The 22,052-nt window shown below is 39.1% G+C and overlaps 1 protein-coding gene across 3 annotated transcripts; it reads left to right on the top strand.

The window, feature by feature from the left end:
* Positions 1 to 16,492: 16,492 nt before the first annotated feature.
* LOC110894761 (protein TONNEAU 1a) lies at positions 16,493 to 21,369 on the top strand. 3 transcript variants are annotated; one of them, XM_022141995.2, is made up of 9 exons: positions 16,493 to 16,538; positions 16,569 to 16,717; positions 17,919 to 18,051; positions 18,530 to 18,618; positions 20,018 to 20,140; positions 20,271 to 20,401; positions 20,779 to 20,804; positions 20,906 to 21,062; positions 21,173 to 21,369. In XM_022141995.2, the coding sequence occupies exons 2-9, from the start codon at positions 16,631 to 16,633 to the stop codon at positions 21,222 to 21,224; spliced, it is 798 nt and encodes a 265-aa protein (XP_021997687.1). In that variant the 5' UTR covers positions 16,493 to 16,538; positions 16,569 to 16,630; the 3' UTR covers positions 21,225 to 21,369. The 3 variants fall into 3 exon arrangements, with proteins under 3 accessions (XP_021997687.1, XP_021997689.1, XP_035832680.1); XM_022141997.2 differs by having other exon boundaries at positions 16,496 to 16,717; positions 20,018 to 20,134; XM_035976787.1 differs by having other exon boundaries at positions 16,497 to 16,717.
* Positions 21,370 to 22,052: the final 683 nt, after the last annotated feature.

Below are 22,052 nucleotides of genomic sequence, written 5' to 3'. Positions count from 1 at the left end.
GATGAACTACCTTAACTACTTTTATTATTATTAAATGCTATGTTTGATATGATTGATGGCTGGATCCTGGTCAGTCACGCTCCCAAGCGGTGGTACTCCGCGAGTGGATTTTGGGGGTGTGACATCTTGAACACGGCGAGTCTCTCTTTAGCAGCAGGAGTCAGTCTAAGATGTGAAACGGAGATAGCTGTACAACAAAAAAGCAAAAGAATGTCAGTGATTCTTATATTAAAGGATAAGTTCTCTGGTGATCCTTCTCAGGATCCTCCATCCTACCATGCGTAGCCCACTTCTTAGGTAGATCCTTCCCATCAGGGATAGAATCTCTCTTGACAAAAAACAAAAAAAACGCCGCTTCCAGTTGGTATCATTTTTGGTAGCTTTGAAGATCGGGTGTTCCTCACCAGGTTTACGTTTGAACAAATAACGATGGGAACCAAAGGTAGTGAGATCATACAATTCTCCCAGTTCTACCATGCCTAAGTCTATCCCCTCCTGCTCGATGATCCTTTCAAGGGTATACAAAACCCTCCAGATCATCGGCATGGCTTGGATATAAGATATGCCGGTTAGGGAAAAGAAAGATTGGGTGAAAGCTGGAAAGGGATATGTGTAGCCTATGGTGAACGGGGTAACAGGAAACGCAACCCAGTTATCAGAAATATGATCACTGAGGGCGTTGGGATCAAACGATTTAAACACTGTGTTCGCCGGGAAGCAGTAGCGGATCCTATCGATTTGCGGATCGGAGAAGCAACATCGTTCTTTTATGGAATCTTCGATGATTCCCTGGCTCTTTAGTGGGCTGTTCTTCGTGTGATCCTTAGATGGGGAGTTTCGGAGCAACATTTTGACAGAATAATGAAAAGAGGAGGAAACAGAGCAAAAGAAGGAAGAAGATGAATACCTATTTATCTTCGGAATGCAGTTATAAAGGGAGTAACTCTGGAATTTAAATGCATACGATCCTATCTATATCTCCTATTTATAATCATGATTCTGCAGGGATGTCACTTCTGTGACGTCATAGTTGTAACGGATAGTTCTATATCAACGGCTATATATCCGTTAGTTAGTTAGTTACGGATAAGATCAAGAAAACATAACTCGTTCATTTTACATATTACTCCTTATATTTTGGGGGCAATTGTTAGGGGAGGATTTTCTAACAATTAGTGATCCTTACTTGTTATCCTAATAGTGATCCTTACTTCTGTGACAGATGGTGATCCTCAGAAGAGCTTCAGGATCAGGATCATGGATCACCCTAAGGATCCTCATACTAACGATTGTTTGTTTATGTGTCGTATTGTTTTGCAGGAGTAATAAGCTTGACTTGGTCTTGGCAACGTTACTATGGAATATTCCACGGGTATTTCGCACACGTTTGAATGGAAATGGACGTTGTGGAGAACGTGGGAGCATGGCACAAAAGTCGGACAGTTTGTTAGCTTAGTTAGCTTTTATTTTTAAAGGGGTGACGAGCTATTTTTAGAACACTTAGCCATTTTCAGCTACATACACTCTCGTACAACTGCACTCTCGAAGCTTTCAGCAAACACTTAACAATTTTCACACACTTTTACACAATTAACCATAGTGATCCTTGTACCTAGCTCGTCACTATCCGAAGTTGTAAACATTTATTGATTTATTTGAGCTTGGTGATCGGTAGTTTCCATCACCCGAGGTTTTTTATGCCGGAGATCATTCATTGATCAAGGGCTTTTTCCTCGTATAAATCCTTGTGTTGTTTGTGCAATTTACATCGAAGTGATCCTTATTATTGTTCTTCATTTCAAGCATCATTCCTCGTAACTAAGAGTTTGGTTGCATTATCCTCATTAGATTTTTTGACCAAAACAATGGTGGTGAAATCTAAAAAGGTTGAGGATCACCTCAAGGATATCAAGGGAGCATTTGATATCCTGGATCAGTATAACATGAAGCTGAATCCTGCTAAGTGCCATTTCGGAGTGGGGGCAGGAAAGTTTCTAGGATATATGGTGACAAAAAGGGGGATAGAGGCAAGCCCGGAGCAGATTAAAGCTATCCTGGATATAAAGTCACCCTCGAATATGAAGGACGTACAACGGTTAACAGGCCGAGTAGCAGCTTTGAATAGATTTATTTCTAGATCCTCGGAAAAATGCAAGGAATTCTATGATATCCTCAAGAAGAATAAGAAATTTGAATGGGGAGCAAAGCATGAAGCAGCCTTGCAGGATTTGAAGCGATATCTCTCAACTGCACCTCTATTGATGAAGCCTGAAAATGGTGAACCACTATCCCTATACCTCGCTGTATCAGGGAATGCTGTAAGTGCCGTTCTTATAAAAGACCATGAAGGTCAGCAATATCCTGTATATTATGTTAGTAAAAGTTTGTTAGATGCTGAAACTAGGTATTCTCATTTAGAAAAATTGATATTAGCTCTAGTCATGGCATCGACAAAGCTTAGACATTATTTTGAAACACATAGGATCCATGTTAAAACGAATTATCCTGTCAAAAATGTGCTTAGGAAACCAGAGATGTCAGGCAGGATGGCCAAGTGGTCAGTAAAGTTGAGTGCTTATGATTTAGTATATGAACCTAGAAATGCCATAAAGTCTCAGGCTTTAGCTGACTTTGTGGCTGATTTCAGTAGTGATATTCAGGATGAGATAGACCTAGAAGTTCAACAGTTAGGAGAATCTTCAGGATCCTGGACATTATATACTGATGGTGCATCCAATATAAGAGGTGTAGGTTTAGGTATACTACTAAAATCGCCACAAGGGGACATATTACCCCAGGCCATTAGGTGTGAATTTCCTGCTACTAATAATGAGGCAGAATATGAAGCTTTAATTGCAGGATTAGAATTGGCTAAGAGTATGAGTATCAAGAATTTGCGAGTATATGTTGACTCCTTGTTAATTACTAACCATTTTAATGGATCCTATGCAGTTAAGGGTGAGAAATTAATCGAATACCTTGATATTCTCAAAAAGTTAGCAGAGTATTTCGATGTTTTTACACTTGAACAGGTACCAAGAGAGGATAACGCCGAAGCAGATGCCTTAGCAAATCTGGGATCATCGATCAGGATACCAGAAGGAACCCAAATACCAATAATACATGTCTTGTATCCTGCAACGAATCCTCGGGGTAAAGAAGTAGCGACTATTCAGGATCCTGGAGCAGAGTATCCTGAAGAGGATCCTAAATCTTGGACGGCTCCAATTGTGAGATATCTCAAAGAAGGACACATCCCCGGAAATGAAAATCCTAAGGCATTTAGGATGAAGGTATCACGATTCACAATTATAAATAATGTTTTATACAAGAAATCTCTTGCAGGACCGTATTTGAGGTGCTTGGAGGATCCTGAAGCCAAAGAAGTACTTCAGGATATACATGAAGGGGATTGTGGTAACCATACTGGGGGCAGGTCGTTATTCTCAAAAGTGTTAAGGACAGGATATTATTGGCCAACAATGAGAAAAGATGCCGCAGAATATGCTCGAAGATGTGACGCATGTCAAAGACATAGTAACATATTGCATCAGCCTGCTGAACCATTATATCCTATTGTTTCCCCTTGGCCATTTATGAAGTGGGGTATGGATATAGTGGGAAAGCTTCCAAAGGCTCCAGGAGGGAAGGTTTTTATGTTGGCAATGACAGATTATTTCTCCAAATGGGTTGAAGCCGAGGCATTTGTTCAAGTTAGGGATCAAGAAGTAGTATCCTTCATAAAGAGAAATATCCTGACCAGATTTGGAGTACCAGCCGAGATAATCTGTGACAATGGTTCTCAATTTATAAGTAAAAGGACTACTGACTTTTGCAAGAGTTGGGGAATCAAAATGATAATATCTACTCCAGTACATCCTCAAGCGAATGGACAAGCAGAATCCTCAAACAAGATAATTGTCAATAACTTAAAGAAGAGGCTTGGAACCAAAAAAGGAAGATGGGCAGAAGAATTACCCTTTGTTTTGTGGGCTGATAGGACAACGGTAAAGAACGCAACAGGCCAAACCCCATTTTCCTTGGTATTTGGAGCAGAAGCAATAATTCCAACGGAAATGACAATACCTACTGCAAGATCTACCCTAAGTGATCCTAAGCAGAATCCTGAAGCCTTGAGTCAAGATTTGGATACTATAGATGAAAAGAGAGATGCAGCAAGACTAAGGATGGCAACATATCAACAAAGAATATCCAGAGCATATAACAAGAATATCAGGACCAGAAGATTTAAGGTTGGAGATTGGGTGTTAAGAAAGGCTTTTCAGAATACCACTAATCCTGCCGATGGCAAGCTAGCTCCAAAATGGGAAGGACCATATGAAGTTGAATCAGAAGCAGGGAAAGGAGCATATAGACTCAAGAATATGAAAGGGGATATGCTACCGAGATCTTGGAATGCTATACACCTTAAGCTTTATTTCAAGTGAGTTTAGAATTTAATTTCTAACTCAGGATGGTATGAATTCTATCTATTTCAAATATGTTTGGTTTAATTTATTCTTTGAAACCCAATACTAACTTAAGCATTGGAGGGGTGTTAGCCAAGCTAACACCCACCTTAGTGTAAGGATGTTTTGCAGTATATGCTTCGGGATATAGCTCCAGGATGCTCACTCGGGATACTTCAGAGGATTAGAGGATTGGCCCCCCTCTCACGTACAAGGGATCCTGATCCCTTCACAGGTTTAAAGGTATTCACCTTTCTTCCGAATTGGGTTTAAACACTCCGCCTGGAGCGCAAGTTATTCAGGGATAGTTCAAGGTGGCGGGACCAGTCCATGTAAAAGTGGTTGACAATTTCGTTACTGTTGGCTATATCCTGAATCCTAAAGGTATATGAGGATTGATCACCCTCTCTCACGAAAGGATATTTTCATATTCTCTAAGGTGTAAAGGTTTTCACCTTTCTAAGTCTTGGAGTTTATACACTCCCGCCTGTAGCGCATGAAAATTTGGGATTTTCCCCAGGATACAAGGAATTTATCTCCAGTACATTCTTGGGTTTTACCCCTGTAACATGAAAAATTGTCTATACAATGGGAACTGATATCCAAAAGATTTTTAAGTGTTTGAAGACATTGTACACAGGGGACATTCCCACTAAAGCAATGATGTAAAGCTCAAAGAGTAAGGCTCGGAACTAATGCACTAAGTATCTCACACAGGGGACATCTTCATTGGAAAAATTGCAAAGGGATTGAGGTTTGATAATAGGGTTATATCCTATTCCTGGTATGATCTTTCCTTTGTAAACGTCGTTTGAGTTTTTGATAATACTAGGTTGGGTAAAAGGTTAAACATCCTGATTAGGATCAATTCTCGGGATATGTTCTCAAAATATATTTTCAAAATACTTCTCAAAATATTTGAAACTAATACTAGTTTGAAACTTTGATCACCCAGGTATTATCAAAATAGGTTTTGGAAAGTGGACTGTTTTTCACTCTTTAAAAAGCTTTCTACAAAGTTGAAGGAATTATCTAATAACAGTTTTTATAATATATTGCTAAGCATATTGATCAGGATCTTTCCATAAGATAACAATACAAAATTTTTATAAAGCTAAGAGTTACGTTAAGTAGTACAAGGCAATAACAAATAGGTCAAAAGATAGTTATATTATTAACAAGTCAAAAGATGTGCTTTTGGTTTCACCTTAAACCAACGCCCATCCGCCAAAAGCACAATTAGTTTCTACCATACTTGTGTAACGGTTGGAGGATCTATCTCAAAACAGGACCTGTCCACCTACAACCGTTACCACATTCAAAACAGATTATACTAACTGATGACCAAGGGCTTCATCCTAAAACCTAGGACCCATCCACCTTTGGTCATCGTATTGTTCTAATGCAGGAAATATAAATTGTTCAAAGACAGGAAATGTAAATTGTTTTTCACAACCACAACCATGAAATTTAAAAAATGGGCTCCGGCCTCAGCACGTATATCCATCATCGCCCACTCTACTGCCTAAGGGGCAACACCTTCTTGAACAGCAACCTCTTTCCCGGTGTCCGTACCAGCATTATCCTCGGGATTCTTCTCAGCATCTGCAGCAGCATCCTCTCCACCAGCATTCTTTCCAGCATTTTCCCCAGCATTCTCGGAAACATCCTTTGAAGCGCTAGCATCCATTATCTTGGCGGACTCTTCCATAGCAGATTTGGCAGGAGGCTCCACAGGATTTCCCCCAAGATCTTTTAACTTCGCCTCCCAGGCCTTGATGTTCCAAGAAGGGCATTGTAAACCCAAAGCCATCCCCTCGTAAGCCATTTTCAGCCTGGCCTGAAGAAGGGAGATCACGACGGAATTCTTGAGGCTCTCTCGGTATGAAGCCATGGCCTGCTCGTGTTGAACCTGGGCCGCGTCAAATTTAGCTTGAGCCTCCTGAGTGATCTTTTGGATGGCGGCTTGGTGATCCTGAGTCATAGCCTTATACTTAGCTTCATAGTGTTCCGATTTAGCGGTGGCGATTGCTGCTTGATTTGCAATGGTGGCTTTGGCCTTTTTCAGCTGGCTTTCAAGCATGACGTTGGAGCCACATGCGTCCTCGTAAAGGAAGACCAGGCGTTCAAGGCCCTACAAGGTAATAAAACAGGCATTATTCTAAATGAACATTTCTATTAAGCATATAATGCAAGATACAGGTCAGGATATTAACCTGGTTAACGAAGCCGGTCATAAATGTGCTGGATTCTGTGAACCCGTGGTTCTCGAATGGGAATACATGAGGTGGAGCAGAGCGTTCGACTTCCTTTCTTTTCCGGGAGCTGGAGGCCCGGGTCCGGGATGCTGGGGGAGCTTTGGGAACAGTGGAGGTCTTTGAATTGGTGAGTTTTGGTGTAAAGGATGATTTCGGGTTAGATTTTTGCTTGACAGGTTCAAGGCTGGAATAACTGTCCAGCTCATCGAGTTGGAAGCCTTCGAGGTTAATAACTGGCACTGCACGAGGGAAGATGTTTTAAACTTGTTATATCACTATACAATAAAATAATAATCAATTTAATATGAAGATAATTCTTGAAAATATGCTTACCAGACATGTTGGAGCTTGATCTCTGACTAGAGCTTGTGAGTAACAGGTTAAAGGTTCTTTCACCCTCTGGAAGCTTGTAGATCTCTTTTATTCTTCCTTCTGATTCAACACTAGGGGGAGCTAGTTCCTTGAAGTTTGCTGCAAGAAAGAGAATAAACACATCAGGATATTGGTTCAGGATTGAGGTTCGGGATATGATTGGGGATAGTCCTAAAACCCTAAGTCCTACCAGAAGTCAACCATCTTTTAGGGAGGTCAAAACCCTTATCAATGGAGTCTCTTTTCACAAAGAAGAATTTTCTTGTCCATTTATCCTCATTCTTAGTGGCCTTAAGAATGAGAGGATCGCTGGAAATAGAAAAAAGGAGAAACCGGCTGGAACCATGTGACCTTAGACGATAGGCCATCGGAAGGTCTTCGATGCATAGATCAGGCATATGATGAGCCTTAATCTGCTCCAGGGTGATTAACACGCGCCAAACCATGGGCATGGTTTGGGCAAAACTAAGACCGGTAAGTTCAAAGAAGCGAGAAATGAAGGGAGAAAATGGATATCGAAGCCCTAATGAAAAAGGACATGCAAAAAAGCAAACCCATTCGTCGGAACAAAAATCCGATCGGACCTCTCGGTCGAATTGACGGAAGATTGTTCCGGCGGGAAAAGCACCGGAAGCTCGTAGGGCTGCGATGTCGGAATTATCAAAAGAACACACCTCTTTTGAAGGTTTCTGAAGTAAATTTTGTTTATAGAAGGGGGAATCAGAATCCGCCATTTGCAATCTAGTACGGGTCGCCATGAAGGATAACAGTCGGAGAAAAGGAAATATGAACAATGGAAATAGATAAGAGAGAGGGAGAAAGTACCTGATATTCTCTTGAAGATAAAGATAACCATAATGTGAAGTCCCTTGGTTAATATAGGCTAAATGTAGGGGGTGTAAAGAGTAAATAATGCCTTGGAAGTTGCACATTGTCATTTCAAGGGTCTCGTCACATTGATTGCCTTAATTGATGAAATGAAACTTTTAAAATATATCCGTTGGATTGGTATACCAACCGATATATTTGGGGACAATTGTTATGGGTCATTTTCTGAGTATACATATCCTGACTAATATCCCGCTTTTAATTGTTTATTAGTGATCAGGATACTGGACGGGGATATTGTTAACATCCTGGGCGATATCCTAAGGTTGAGTGAATTAAACACGTGCAGGTTAATGGCTGTAAGCTACTAACGGTCATCAGGACTTCTTCTCCTCAAGAGTCGGGCGTATTTGTTATAAGGAAGCCGTTGAACCCGAAAGACTTGGTCCTCAACGTTCGAGTGGGAATATCCGCTGGATCCCGGAAGTTTAGGATAGTTTGTTACATTATCTTTACTATAAATAGAAGGGGGCGGATCAGTTTAAGGCACGCAATTTTACACTTACACTCTCGAACACTTTTACTCTCTAGCTCACCGCAAACACCACACTCAAACACTTGTATTCAAATTACATTGTAACACATAGTCGATCCGCACCACATCCTGCACTGTATCCTGATATTTAAAGCAATAAGAAGAACAAGGCAGCTGCGATTGTCAGCTCCCGAGGTTTTATGCCGGCGATCTAGATTGATCAAGGGCTTTCCTCGTACATCACGTGTCAACCTTTACTTTTTTGCTCATTGTTTGATCATTGATACAGCTCTATATCCCGGGCTGTATCCTGAAACTGTTTTCATATCTAATTTGGCCAATACATTTTTCACATATAATTTTAGCACACTACCCCACCTAACTAATTTGATCACTTAATTGCTTAGGTAATTTTTAGCCAAAACAGACAGCATTCCATGGGTAAACATAACAAACAAGCATTCATTAAGTCACGTATAACATGCGGTAACGGTTAGCGTTTAAAATATTGCGTAGTGTGTTCGATGTGATTTCGTATAAGTAACGTATGTAACACCCAAAAGTGTTTAAAGCAAAAAGGGTTCGAGTATACTCACAGCGGTTGATGGATTGAAGGGAGCGCTTGAGAGTAAGGTTAGCCTGAACAATTCGATAGTATAACGATAAGCAACGCGTAAAACGGAAACAAGTGTCGATGGATCAGACAGCTGGTCGATCGGACGGCTGACCGTGCAGTTGACAGTCCATTCGGACAGTTGTCCGGTCGGACGGAAGTCCGATCGGATGGCTGTTCGAGTGGATTGTTTCTTCCTTTGAGTAGGATGTGTTTGTGTGTCATGGTTGACTTTTGAAGTTTTCATTGTAGTATTTGAAAACCTTGAAGTATCCTTACCTTTCAAGTCGGTCGATCGGACGATCGTTCGATCGGTCGGCAACCCGATCGGCTGGTACTTCAGTGAAGAACATGTCCTCTGCAAGAGGTCACTCGATCGGACAGTAGTTCGATCGGGTGGCATTTCCGTGCATCGAACATGTTGAAAAATCGATTAAGTATTTAAAGTCAAGTATCTCATGATCCGAAGAGTAATCCGATCGGATGGAGGTCCGATCGGATAGCAGTTTGTTGAATACTCCACTTCAATTAAGTTGATTTAAGCGTGGGACCCATGTGCTAGCCGATCGGCTGGCCAGTCGTTCGGCTGTCTGTCCGTTCGGCTGGCTGTCCGTTCGTTCGAACAGCAGTCCGATCGGACAGTGCCTTGTCCTGGTCGGCCTGTTTGTCTAACACTTGGTTGTTCGGATTGTTTGACGTTTTATCGAGGCGTTTTGATAACGAGTTAAGCAACAGCAACATCGTCATTACTTGGTTCTCCAGATCGGACATGAATCACCCAAATCCGGTTGGTGAACGGTTCGGGACGGTGTTTGATGTTTAACCCGAAATCGGTGAACCTCATGTATAGAATCCGGATCTTAGGCCACACAACCACCGGAATGATTAGTAAGTCGGCACAAGCTCCGTTTCTATCGGTTTTGAAGGCATTGAGTGTAAAAGAGTTGAAAGAAAGTTGGAAAACCATCTTTCAATCCTTTCTTTGGTGAAAATGTTTTAGATCTACTAGAGAACTTTGTTTGTTTATGTGGAAATCGGTTAGATCTAAGTTGTTCTTGGTGGATTGAGGCCAAAACATGAAGCTCTCCAAGAACACCATGATGACATCATCCTAGAACACTCGAATCGTGATGATTTCACGGTTAAAAGTTAAGATTTAAAAGATAGAAAGGTGTAGGAGTGCATGTAGATCAAGAAAGTACAAGATTTAGGACAAGATCTTACCGGAATCGTGAGAAATCTGAGAAAGGGTGAAGAACACGAGTTGGTCGGTCAGAGGATTTCCAAACGTGGAAATGATGACAATGACAGGGGTATTTATAGCCTTCCAAATGAGGAAAGTGCTGGCCGATCGGTCAGGCGGCTCGATCGGACAACCTGTCCGATCGGACAGCAGTCCGATCGGCTGGCTGGTCGATCGGCCGGCTGGTCGATCGACTGGTAGTCTGATCAATCAGTTGCCTGATTCGAGTGTTCGGGCGGTGATTTTTGATATTTCGATTTCGATTGCGATTGATGCGAATGCGATAGAGTATCCTATTCAAATTACTTTTAATCCCAACCACTAATATCACGCGCTGTCTCTTCTCCACTAATTATTATACTATATCTACATACAATCATCCTTGTTTCGTATTCGATTTGCGAGTTCGATTCGTTTTGCGATTGAGTTCGATTGCGATTCGATTGATTACCACATATAACATAAGTAAACATGCACAAGTAACACATAAGGCATACACACACGAAATATAAACACCACAATGCGTAATTCGAGTTTGCGAGCGCGATGTTGATTAGATTAGTTCGATTAACTTTATCGCATTGTTATTTCCTATTATTCACAGTCGTAAAGCGATTCATATTGAGAAATATACTTCGATTGAAATTACTTACTCCACATAATACAACTAACGTAAACATAAAATAAACTATTTACAATCAAAGAAGTCAAACAGGGATTGAGCAAGGAGTGATAGATCGAAATTAGCGATCTTTTCTTCCTTTGACTTCAATCTTGACTTTGACTTTGACTTTCGAAACACTGGGGTGTTACAAGTAACAATAATACGATACAATATAAAACAAGTCAACAAGAAAACTGTATCATACGGATGTACCCTTGAGTCGAACAGTATTAGGTATGATGGGTGTGGGCACACACAAACCATATACCTGTAGGAATCCTAGGATCGATCCATACTCCTCCTAGTAGCTATGTACCACACTTGTATCCAGGACGACGTGAGTTAATATCTCCGTCACGGAAGGGGCACACGTTATCGGTGCCTCAATAACGTGCACGTGGGATACTCCAAGAGAAGCGTAGAACTCAGGGTAACAGAGTATAGTTAGTCATAAACAGTAATCCAGTTTAACAGTAAACAGTAATCATATAATCGGTATCGGAACATGTGATAATGAGTACAATATAATCATAATCTTATCGCATGATATCAAGTGGATTTAAAGTCAAAATAGGAAATGAACGAACAGTCAAACAAATCGATATTTCAAAGACGTTAGGAGTTCCAAAAGAAAACAATAATTCAACGGGGTTTATAAACAATCGAACCAGATAACAAAAGGAAAGAGGGCAAGGATCCGCACCTTGATGCTTGATTTGTTGTCTTACAAAAATAGTCGTGTTTAAGCGTGCTCGTATATATATTTTTTGTTTATAATCTAATGAATTGATATTTTTTTCGAATGGTGAACTTCATGTATAAGGTTACCACACTCTCCAAATCGGAGAGCCCCGTATTGCCCCACTCTGGCCAGGCTATGTTGTCTTAATCGTGGCCAGGCTATGTTGTCTTAACCGGGCCCACGCAGTCGTTGTGTCAACAAAAGACCAGAACTCTCTGACGTAACATACGGAAACCCAGTTGGGCTTGGGAATCGAATTGACAACCTCACACAAGGCCTATTTCAAATCTTTTATTGCCTATATCCACCACATATAACATAAGTGGGAATTGAACTTGAGTCTTCAATGAAAAACCCAAGTCTCCTACCACTAGGCCACAAGTGGGGGGATGAATTGATGTTATTCAATTTGGTACTAGATTTTTTCCATTTACGCGTTGCAGCAGGGAACCAACCTATTTTGAAAGCAAAAGTAACTAAAATAATTAAGAATCTAATTATTGATAACGATTTATGTTTCAGTTAGAGATTCTTAGCACAATAATATAAACTATCTATAAAAACACATAGCTAAATTTAGTGTCGCCATCGCTTCCCAAAGAAATTCTACTTTCAAGACTCTTTAGCATTAGCATCACTTCCTTTGAACAAACAACCACCTAAAGGTTGTTTTTTAACATATAGTATAATGTGTTGTAGTAGGTCGGTTTAAGGGTAGATAAAAAGACACGTAAAAGTATATTTTTACATGAATGCCAAATGGTTTAAAAAACCAAACACTTTAAAAACGTCTAATGTAAGGCCCCCAGACCGGGCACCTTACCGTCGGGTCACATCACACTGTACTATTTAAAAATATGACTTTACTCGAAATACGCAACAGAAAAAATTCAATTAACAATAATACATAATTTATTTAAACTCAAAATGTTATTTGGTTGTTAACAAACCGAATGCCTTCCACCCTAACACAAGTAAATCTTATCCGCTAGCCAAGAGCAACACCGACTCGAATCACACACCTGCAAAAAAATCTGACATACATGCAAAAGTCAGCTACGCTGAGTGAGTTCTAATAGTTTAAGTTAAAGCTTTTAAAACACATCGTAAACGCTTTATTTGAAAACCAAAACACCACCGTTGTAAAAACACCAGTGTTTATTAAAATACGTTAACATCATTTTTAAAGTTTAACGGGTCCAACCCGTAACCCAAAACAACCTAAAACTCCACCCATCTCCTAGGTCCAATCATCCTACAAGTAATGCTTTCCGAATTGGATCAGATCACTTAAACATCAAAGGACGACCGATATGCATCTTAATTCATAGGACGATTAACCAAACTAATCCCTATCTAGGACATAACAATTAATGTCCTACAACTTAATTGTAGTTAACATCGTCCGTCGACTACACGATTTAACATCACTTGACAACTATATAATAGAACATTATTCGTCAGCCGCATCATTTTACATCATTCGTCAACTGCACAAATAATTATCATATACCCACCATTTAACTACCGTGAACACATAAGCACATAAGGTGGGAACCTAACACATCATTTGTTGCTCGTAGGCTATCATCATTTACCCTCGTTGGGGCACCCTCTTCAGGGTTTCGTCTTCTCCAATTTAACCCTGAAGAGTCCGTCACCCGCATATTAACCCCGAAGGGTCCATCATTGCCACTAGGGCTAATCATTTAAACACCTCAAGGGTGTTCCTTGTGACCTGGCGTCACCTTAAAGGTAACGCCGCCATCACAAGTAACCCGCATATCGTGACCTGACGCCACCCCGAAGGTAACACCGCCATCACAAGTACCCCGTATATCGTGTCCTGACGTCACCCCGAAGGTAATGCCCATCACAAGTAACCCGCATCAAGCACCTCAAGGATGTTAATTCACGTAAAGCACATCGATACAAATACAAGGTTAAAAGCTCGTCGTCAACTACCCGAAAACTACTACCTTCACGTTCCCGCTACTATTAAGGTTCGAAACCTATGATAGAATTATCAATTAAAATTTATCATGACACAAGACGTGTTTTTAATGCCGACAACTACCACACCCCTATACGATATCGACATCGCTAAATAAAATGTCTTACGACTACGCAGAACTAATCAAGCCAGATTAATCACTATGTCGAAAAAACATTGTTTGTGGTAAAACGTTTATAAAACATTTTAGTCGCAAAGCTCGTTAACCTATAAAGCTCGTAACATATAAGAAAACATGTGAAAAACATGTATGCTAGCCCCAAAAATATTTAAGAAAAAGGGATTAGAACTCACCGGTTGCGAAGCTTCACACCATCCCTGCAGCTACACGTCTTCCGTGCTCAAAACTCAAAGCTGTCGAAAATATATGATCAAAGTACAAAACCCGTACGATCCTTACTTATAAAAAGAATAATGCTTTCGAACATCCAACTCCAACTACCAGTCAGCCGTCTCCTCTATAATGCTAGTTTCACGAATAACTCCATTCGGGTTGTCCTTGACCCGCCTTGAACCTGAATACCGAAATCGGATTCCCACGTGCATGAGTATATGCCCCTATCCGTACCATGCTACACACTTCTAAATCCCCATAAAAACCTTCATGTTTGACACAAAAATCATGATAACCAAAGAAAGATAAAGGAGATGTGTGCTAGGTAGCTAAATTAATTGAAGTGCATGCTTGGTAGGTTGTCTAAATAGAATTAAGGTGTGAGCTAGCTAGCTTATTAATTGTGGTGCATGCTAGGCAGGTTAGTTTTAAAAACAATTAAAACAAGTTAACAAGTAGCATTTAGGTTATTGGATACTTATCACTTTTCTATAAAGTCTTCTTACACTTCTTACAACAAGGAGCATTTGTAGAATAACTTAACCCAACTTGTATTATTGTAAACATTAAAAAGGTAACCCACACATGTTAATATTAATTATTATAAGGTAAATATGATTTGTTCAACATTAACATTATTATATAATATCATTGTTATCATAGTTAGGTTGGAGGGTGTGAGATAAAGCCCCTAGGTGTTTTATCACGCCACGTCACATCCACGTCAAACAGGGGGCTTTAAGGCCCCTCTTCTTAACTTGCAGGGTGTGGGATAACGCCCCCTATTAAACAAAATTAAAAAAAAATTATTGGATGAAATGATGTGGGCCCACCTGCACGTAACCTTCTTTTTAGTTACCATGCTGGCGATGGCACCATGGCGCCCCCCCCCCCCCCCCAATTTAAATTTGACGGTATGGGTGGTGGCTCCCCTCCGACGCTATCGGTGATAAGTTGACAAGGGTGACGCCCTCTACACCCTCCGGCCTTATTCGAGTTATTCTGGTACCATAAAACCAGATTATATTATTTTCCTCGATGCATTTGCTTAGTGCTGGATAAAGGACCCCTTTTTTACCATGACTCAATATTCCATGACTTTGAAATTTACAACTACCAATATTATCGAAAAGGTTGCTGTTTTGAATATTGGAATTATACCGTTACCGTAATGAATTGAATCAATATCGACTCAACTCCCCCAAACTAGTTAGTGTTTGACACCCGTGGACTATAGGTCGGGGTGCAAACGAGCCGAGCGGCTCACGAGCTACTCGGGATCGGCTCGAGAAAAAGCTCGAAACGAGCCGACCCTTATCAAGCCCGAGCCGAGCTTGAGCATAAAATAAAGCTCGTTTGTTTATCGAGCCCGGGCCGAGCTCGAGCCTCACATGTGAAGCTCGTTAGGCTCGTCGAGCCTTAGTGTAAACGAGCCGAGCTTATTTAAACTTGTTTACAAGCTGACCTTAAACCTAAAAATAAGCTTATTTAGTAAACGAGCCCGGGCCCGAGCTTCACTTATCGAGCTCACGAAACTAAAAAGTTTATTATTTATATTATTTTTATTTAATATATTAATTAATAGATAATAAACGAGTCGAACTCAAGCTTAAGAAAATACCAACGAGCCGAGCTCGAGCTTTAAAAACAAAACCCAAATCAAGCCGAGCTCGAGGCCGAGCTCTCATAAGTTAATCGAGCTTGAGCTCGAGCCTGGTCGAGTTCGGGCTTTGTTCGCCTCGTTTGCACCCCTAACGGTAGGGGTGTGAATTTCTGACACGACCCGAAAACCCGACACGAACCTAACACGAAATTCGCGGGTTTAGGTTTAGTCTAAACGGGTTCGGGTCAGTTTCAGGTTGAACCCGCGAACCCGTTTAGGTTATCGGGTCGGGTTCGGGTCAACCTGGTCGGGTTGGTGGGTTGACCCGTTTAACACATTTATACTATATTATATTTTTTACAATATATAATTTATATCATAAATGAAATGGGGTGTGTATTTTATGCCATGATTATAACTTAAAAAGAGAAACTAACATAGATTTTATAATTTAAATATGATATTCTAATATACATTTGTGTTTTTAAGTAAATTTTAATTTTAATATATTAACTTCTTAAAAAAATAAAAAATTCGGGTTGAACGGGTCGTGTTCGGGTCAACCCACGAAACTTCGGGTCGTGTTCGGGTTCTTATGTATGATACGATTTTCGGGTTCGGGTCGGGTTCAGGTTTGTGTAAAGTTTTCGGGTTCGGGTCGGGTTGAACCCGCCAACCCGCGAACACGACCCGTTTAACAGCCCTACCTAACGGGAAGTAGAGCCGACACGCCAGACACAACCGGGTCCGGATTGTGCCCGTATCCACAACCCATTTCTTCTCTCGGATCACACATTACCTTACACTGCATACCCAAATCTTCACACTCGAAAAAGAACACCCTCCCCCAAATTCAGGAGGGGTTCTTCTTCTTCTTCTTCTTCTTCTTCTTCTTCTTCTTCTTCTTCTTCTTCTTCTTACAAAACACCCGAACAACACGAACCGTACACACAAGATGGATGATTATACCAGAGAAATGATGGACCTCAAGACCCTTGTCACTCGAACCCTTGAAAAGAAAGGGGTTCTTGCCAAGATCAGAGTAAACCCACTTCACTTTACCCCTCTTTTCATTAAAAGTCGTTAACTTTACTTGGATCGGGTCTGAATTTCTGCTTAATTTGTTGATGGGCCTCATGGGTTTATTGAATTACACTTTACTAGTTTTTTTTTGTGTGTGTTTTGATGGTGAGCATAATTTGGCTGTTGCAAGTGATTAGGGTTTGTGGGGGAATGCTGCTGTGACTGATCCTTATTCATCAAAATTTAGAATTTTAATGATTATGTTTTATGATTAGGGTTTTGTGTATTAGTTTAGACTTGAGGTGTATAATGTTTGAAAACTATGTATAGTGAAGAGTTTGTCTACTTTTTGCTTGAAGAAAATGTAGTTCGTTGGTTCGGTTCGAGAACTTGTCTTTTAGAGGGGTGTCTATTTCGGAACCAAGAATGCATTGAGATTTGTGAGAACCGCATAATGCGCTTGTATCTTTTGCTTGTAGAGTGATATTGATATAGAAGGTGGTTACATAATTGCCTACCCCACTATCTCATTAAATTATTAACGCACTATGTACAAGTGCTTAATGCGGTTCTTGCAGTTACGTCATAAAGTTGGTTTTGGAGAGATTGCATTCCCTCGTCTTTAATATGTGATTAAATGTTGTTTATATGAGCATAAAAGAAGATTCTTGATTTGTGTTTATTTTTGGCTTAAATCTTGGTTTTAAATTGCGTGATGCGCTCCGATGCGTTTGGTCCAAAAATCTAATGCGTGATGCATGATGTGAGTGGATCACGTATGTGATGCGCTCTTTATAAAAAAATATTTATACATAACAACGTATAAAAACATACCTAAACTAGAACAACTAACGTAATAAGAAGATAAGAGTTGTGCTTTTTGGTTCAAATCAAACATACTGAAATGTTTCTTGAACCACAATGGTCCAAATCAAGCATACTAAGATATTAATTACTGAAAAAACTCAACCCATTTCGTAAAATTTGGAAAAAAAAACATAATAAACAATGATGCGTGCATCGGAGCACATTATGAGAAATCGGCGCAATATTCTCGCATCACGTAATCGCAACGCATCAGCCGTTGCGATGCGCTCTCATTAGCGCATCGGGCGCATCACGCATTATGCGCGCATTTTAAAACCAAGGTACTCATTAGTCAAGATTTGGTCTTTGACTTAATGTATTTTTTTTATTCATGATTGACTTAATGATGGAAGGCTGAGCTTAGAGCAAGTGTGTTTGAAGCAATAGAGGAAGAGGATAAGGTGATTGAAAAGGATGAAGGCTTGCCTCCTGCGCTTTTGGGGAGTTGCAACGACCGTGCAAGGCAGCTTCACGCTTCTCCAACTGGTATATCTCTTCTCTTCGACTATTAGAGTAATTGGTAAAATTGGATTTTTGTTACGGTTTCAACTTTGAAGTAGGTCGTCACTTTTGCTTATTTATTTTTTAAATAATCAGTGTATCACATATGGTTCAAAATTACATAGCTTCAATAATATGTTAAAATTTTGAATAAAAGTTAACTAAAGATAATATAAATAAGTAATAGAATATAATTGTTAACATCAAACCTTATAAAAGTTCCAACAAAGTTCTTGGCGGTAGTTTAAGGATACAAATTTAGAAGAGTTCCCTATGGTTTGCTGTATCCGTCTTATAAATTGTTATATTGTTACTTTAGTAATATTTGGTTATTATAGTGGGGGTTCTTTTGTTCAGCATTAGCCAATCACACATCAATATACGAACATGATTGTATGTTTTTTTTAATATGCAAAATGCAATTTGTGGCTTCTCATGTTGGTTTGATTTGACATGTTTTCAGGTCGGCTATTGACGGCTCTAATATGTGAATACCTGGAATGGGCACAACTTAACCACACACTAAAAGTTTATTTGCCAGAGTGTAATTTGGTAATCACGTGCAAACTTACAAGCTTTAATGTGAAGTGTGTACATGTTCTTGCTATTGATTTCTTTTAGTTTAGAGTAAACTGCCATTTTGGTCCCTGAGGTTTGGTTACTTTTGCCACTTTAGTCCAAAACTCAAACCTTTTGCATCTGGGTCCCTGTGGTTTCAGTTTTATTGCCATTTTGGTCCAAAAATGAAATCAGGTCATACTTGTCTTATAAAATCCTGCAATTTTGTCATTTTCCTCAGGGGCAAATCAGGTCATATTTATCTTATAAAATATGGTATTTATTTATAAAAAAGAAATGATCATTTTGCCCCTGCGGAAAATGACAAAATAACAGGATTTTATAAGACAAATATGACCTGATTTCATTTTTGGACCAAAATGGCAATAAAACTGAAACCACAGGGACCCAGATGCAAAAAGTTTGAGTTTTGGACTAAAGTGGCAAAATTGACCAAACCACAGGGACCAAAATGGCAGTTTACTCTTTAGTTTATTTAATAACAAGCTTTGAAGAGTGATTTAACTTTTGAAATTATGTTGAAATACTCATGAAGTAGTATTGGATTTTTATTACAAACTATCGTTCTTATGAAAATTGAATACAAAAACACCACTTTTCAAGAATATGGGATTTTTGAACAAAAAACAAAATACAATGTTAATGTTTTATATACGTTTTCATAATTTGTCTTAACTCGTTCTTTCAAACTTTAGTATTATCTTTGGTATTTTCTAGAGGTGGCATTAAGACGGACCGGTTCGGGTTGGATTTTGTTGATATTGGGTCAAAACTCAAAATGGTAAAATAAGAGGGGTAGCTATAATGGAAACAAGTCAAATTCAAACTTTAGAAGTCTCCGAAAGTGTATTCAAATTTCAAATGGGCTTCCAACCTTCTAAATCATTCTGTTAAAAAATAGATTATGACATGTATAATATAGGTTTTGTGATCATATTAATACATTTATCAGTAATAAATTTTAAGTTTGTGGATTAGATTGTGTTGGCACTGTGCAGGCCAACGAAACCTGTTTGACCCACATCTAGAAATGAACCATTTGAATAAAACTCATTTTGACTTGTTACCCAACCCACCCGACTTCCCCTTTTTACCACCTAGCTGAAGACGTTAATCTTGAATTGAAGAGATATAGATCAAGACGGGTTATAGATAATTATGGCTAGAATGAGTTTAGTATAAATAGAGGGTTAGGGTTATTGTATTGGGGTGCTCTCATTGTTTAATAATAAAAAGAGTCGAACGTCAATCGTGTTTCTGTGTTCGATCAAGGGCCTGATTTCCAACACTAGTATTTTCACAAGAACGATAGTTTGCCACTCGATTATTTTGGAGCAGATATTCTAACTTTTGTCTAAACGCTACATTGCAGCAAAAGGATGATTGGAAAGCCGAATTAAAAGGCTTAAGTAATAAATATGGGTATGACGCAAACCAAAACGGAGATAGTGGTCCATTGCTGTTGGATGTACTTGCAGGGTTCTTGAAGGTTGAGGTTTGTTGTTATTTTTTCTCGCTACAAACTTAGCAATATATGAATCATAGTTGCATTTTCTTTTTTATGTTTGTTATTTGTAATTTATATACATACACATCCAATTTTTACTAAAGATCTGTTCTTGTAGAGTCAACCTCAAGGAAGAAGTAATGGAAGGAGATTAGTCACGCCCGAGCAGGACTCTTTGACCAACTTTGACTCACGGAATCGAAGGTCATCTTCATCGTCTGTTATTGGGGGCTTGCCTCCTCTCGGAAGGTGCGATTGTCAAGTCCAATGTCTGTTTTTGATTTATCTAAACATACAGTCTTCTAAATCATTCATATTCAAAGATTTAGATCATTAACGTATTATTCTTGTTTTTCTAATCGGAAATATCAAATTAGTTATCTACTTATGAATATAAAAATGCACAAAAAGTGTGTTTGGGTCAACCCGCCCGGACCGGTGCGTTTCGACCCAGACCAAAAATGACCCGTTTCAACCCAAACCCGTTTTGTCCCTTGACCTCATCTATAAACAATTTTAGGAATCATGACATTTTGTCAAAACATCAATAATAGTAATAATGCTTCACTTTTTTAGTTTAAGTAATAATGCCTTATTTTTTTAATTTTTTAAATCTTGTATTGCAGGCAAATCCCTTCTTCCCAGGCATCTGGTAAGTACTTAAATCTCTTTAATGAGGATAATCTTTGGTTCACTTATAACCTTTAAATAACCTTTAACTTTCCTAAAATAATTACTAAAATAATTACTCAGATCGAAGAGGCGGATCCTCAAATTCGGGCTACAGAAAAGATGACTACAATCGAAGATACGATAATGATGATATCCAAGACGATATGATGCGTACATCAACTGCCTTCGAAAACCTTCAGTTGGATAGAAAGGCGCGTAATTTAACAAGCTCTTGGCGGTTAGTAAAACTATAATAGGATCCTTGACGGACCGTTACAATTACAATTTAATCCTCTTTATAATTTATAAGTTATAGTAATTAACAATAAAAGTAAAATTTTGTTGCAGGCATGGAGGAGATGGCAGCAGTGAAGAAGATGGCAGGGTAGACCATATGTAACTTCAGTGGCTTTGACTTGAGTATGTAGTCAACTTTGTGCTATGTTTGTTGTTTAAAAGATTTGGGATTTGACCCTTTTGCCCTTTTTGGGCATGAATGTTAATGTTCATTTTAATTTCTTTGGGTGATTGTTTTTTTATTTTTATTTTAAACTCTTTATACATTGTAAGTAAATCACATAATTGTGTAGTATATAAGATAAAAAGTGTAATTAAATCATATAATTGTTTAGTATATAAGATAAAAAGTGTAAATTAATGGTATGTGTGTAAAGAAAACTCACTCTTTATTATCGAGTGGCAAGGGGCAGCCCATTTGTTCAAGCCCAGCCCAGCCCATATATGATTTGGGACTTGGGAGTCGATATACTCTATAGATGTATAAAGTATTTAATATATTAAATTTAAGAGTTAAATGTTATTTTAATCCATGTGGTTTGAGTTATTTTTGTTGGTTCAGTTCTGTTTATGCATGAAGGAAAACATTAAAACATACCTGTTATAGCAGACAGTGCGTTGGAGAATCCAGTAATGGAGTTCGACATGCTTGTTATCGTGATCTGGTTCCTCCTTAGGATGCTGACTAATGATGGGGACTTAGAAAACCGAAAAGGGTGTCGGTTAGGAGAGGAGGTCGTTCGTGATGATGTTATGGCTAATGGGGTGTGTGTAATTGTGTAACTGAGTAACCCCTTAACCTCCACATAACTCTCCTTTTATAAGCACCCAGGAGGAAACCTAATTAGTTAATAAGGGTAATATGGTCCATCAACAATTACCAACTAATTATTTAATAGGTTCTAATATATTTTGATCTCTATAATGTAAA

This window comes from Helianthus annuus, chromosome 8 (genome assembly GCF_002127325.2).
Source record: "Helianthus annuus cultivar XRQ/B chromosome 8, HanXRQr2.0-SUNRISE, whole genome shotgun sequence".
NCBI lineage: Eukaryota > Viridiplantae > Streptophyta > Magnoliopsida > Asterales > Asteraceae > Helianthus > Helianthus annuus.
The sequence above is the reverse complement of the archived record's forward strand: the minus strand, read 5'-3'. Positions and strand labels throughout refer to the sequence as shown.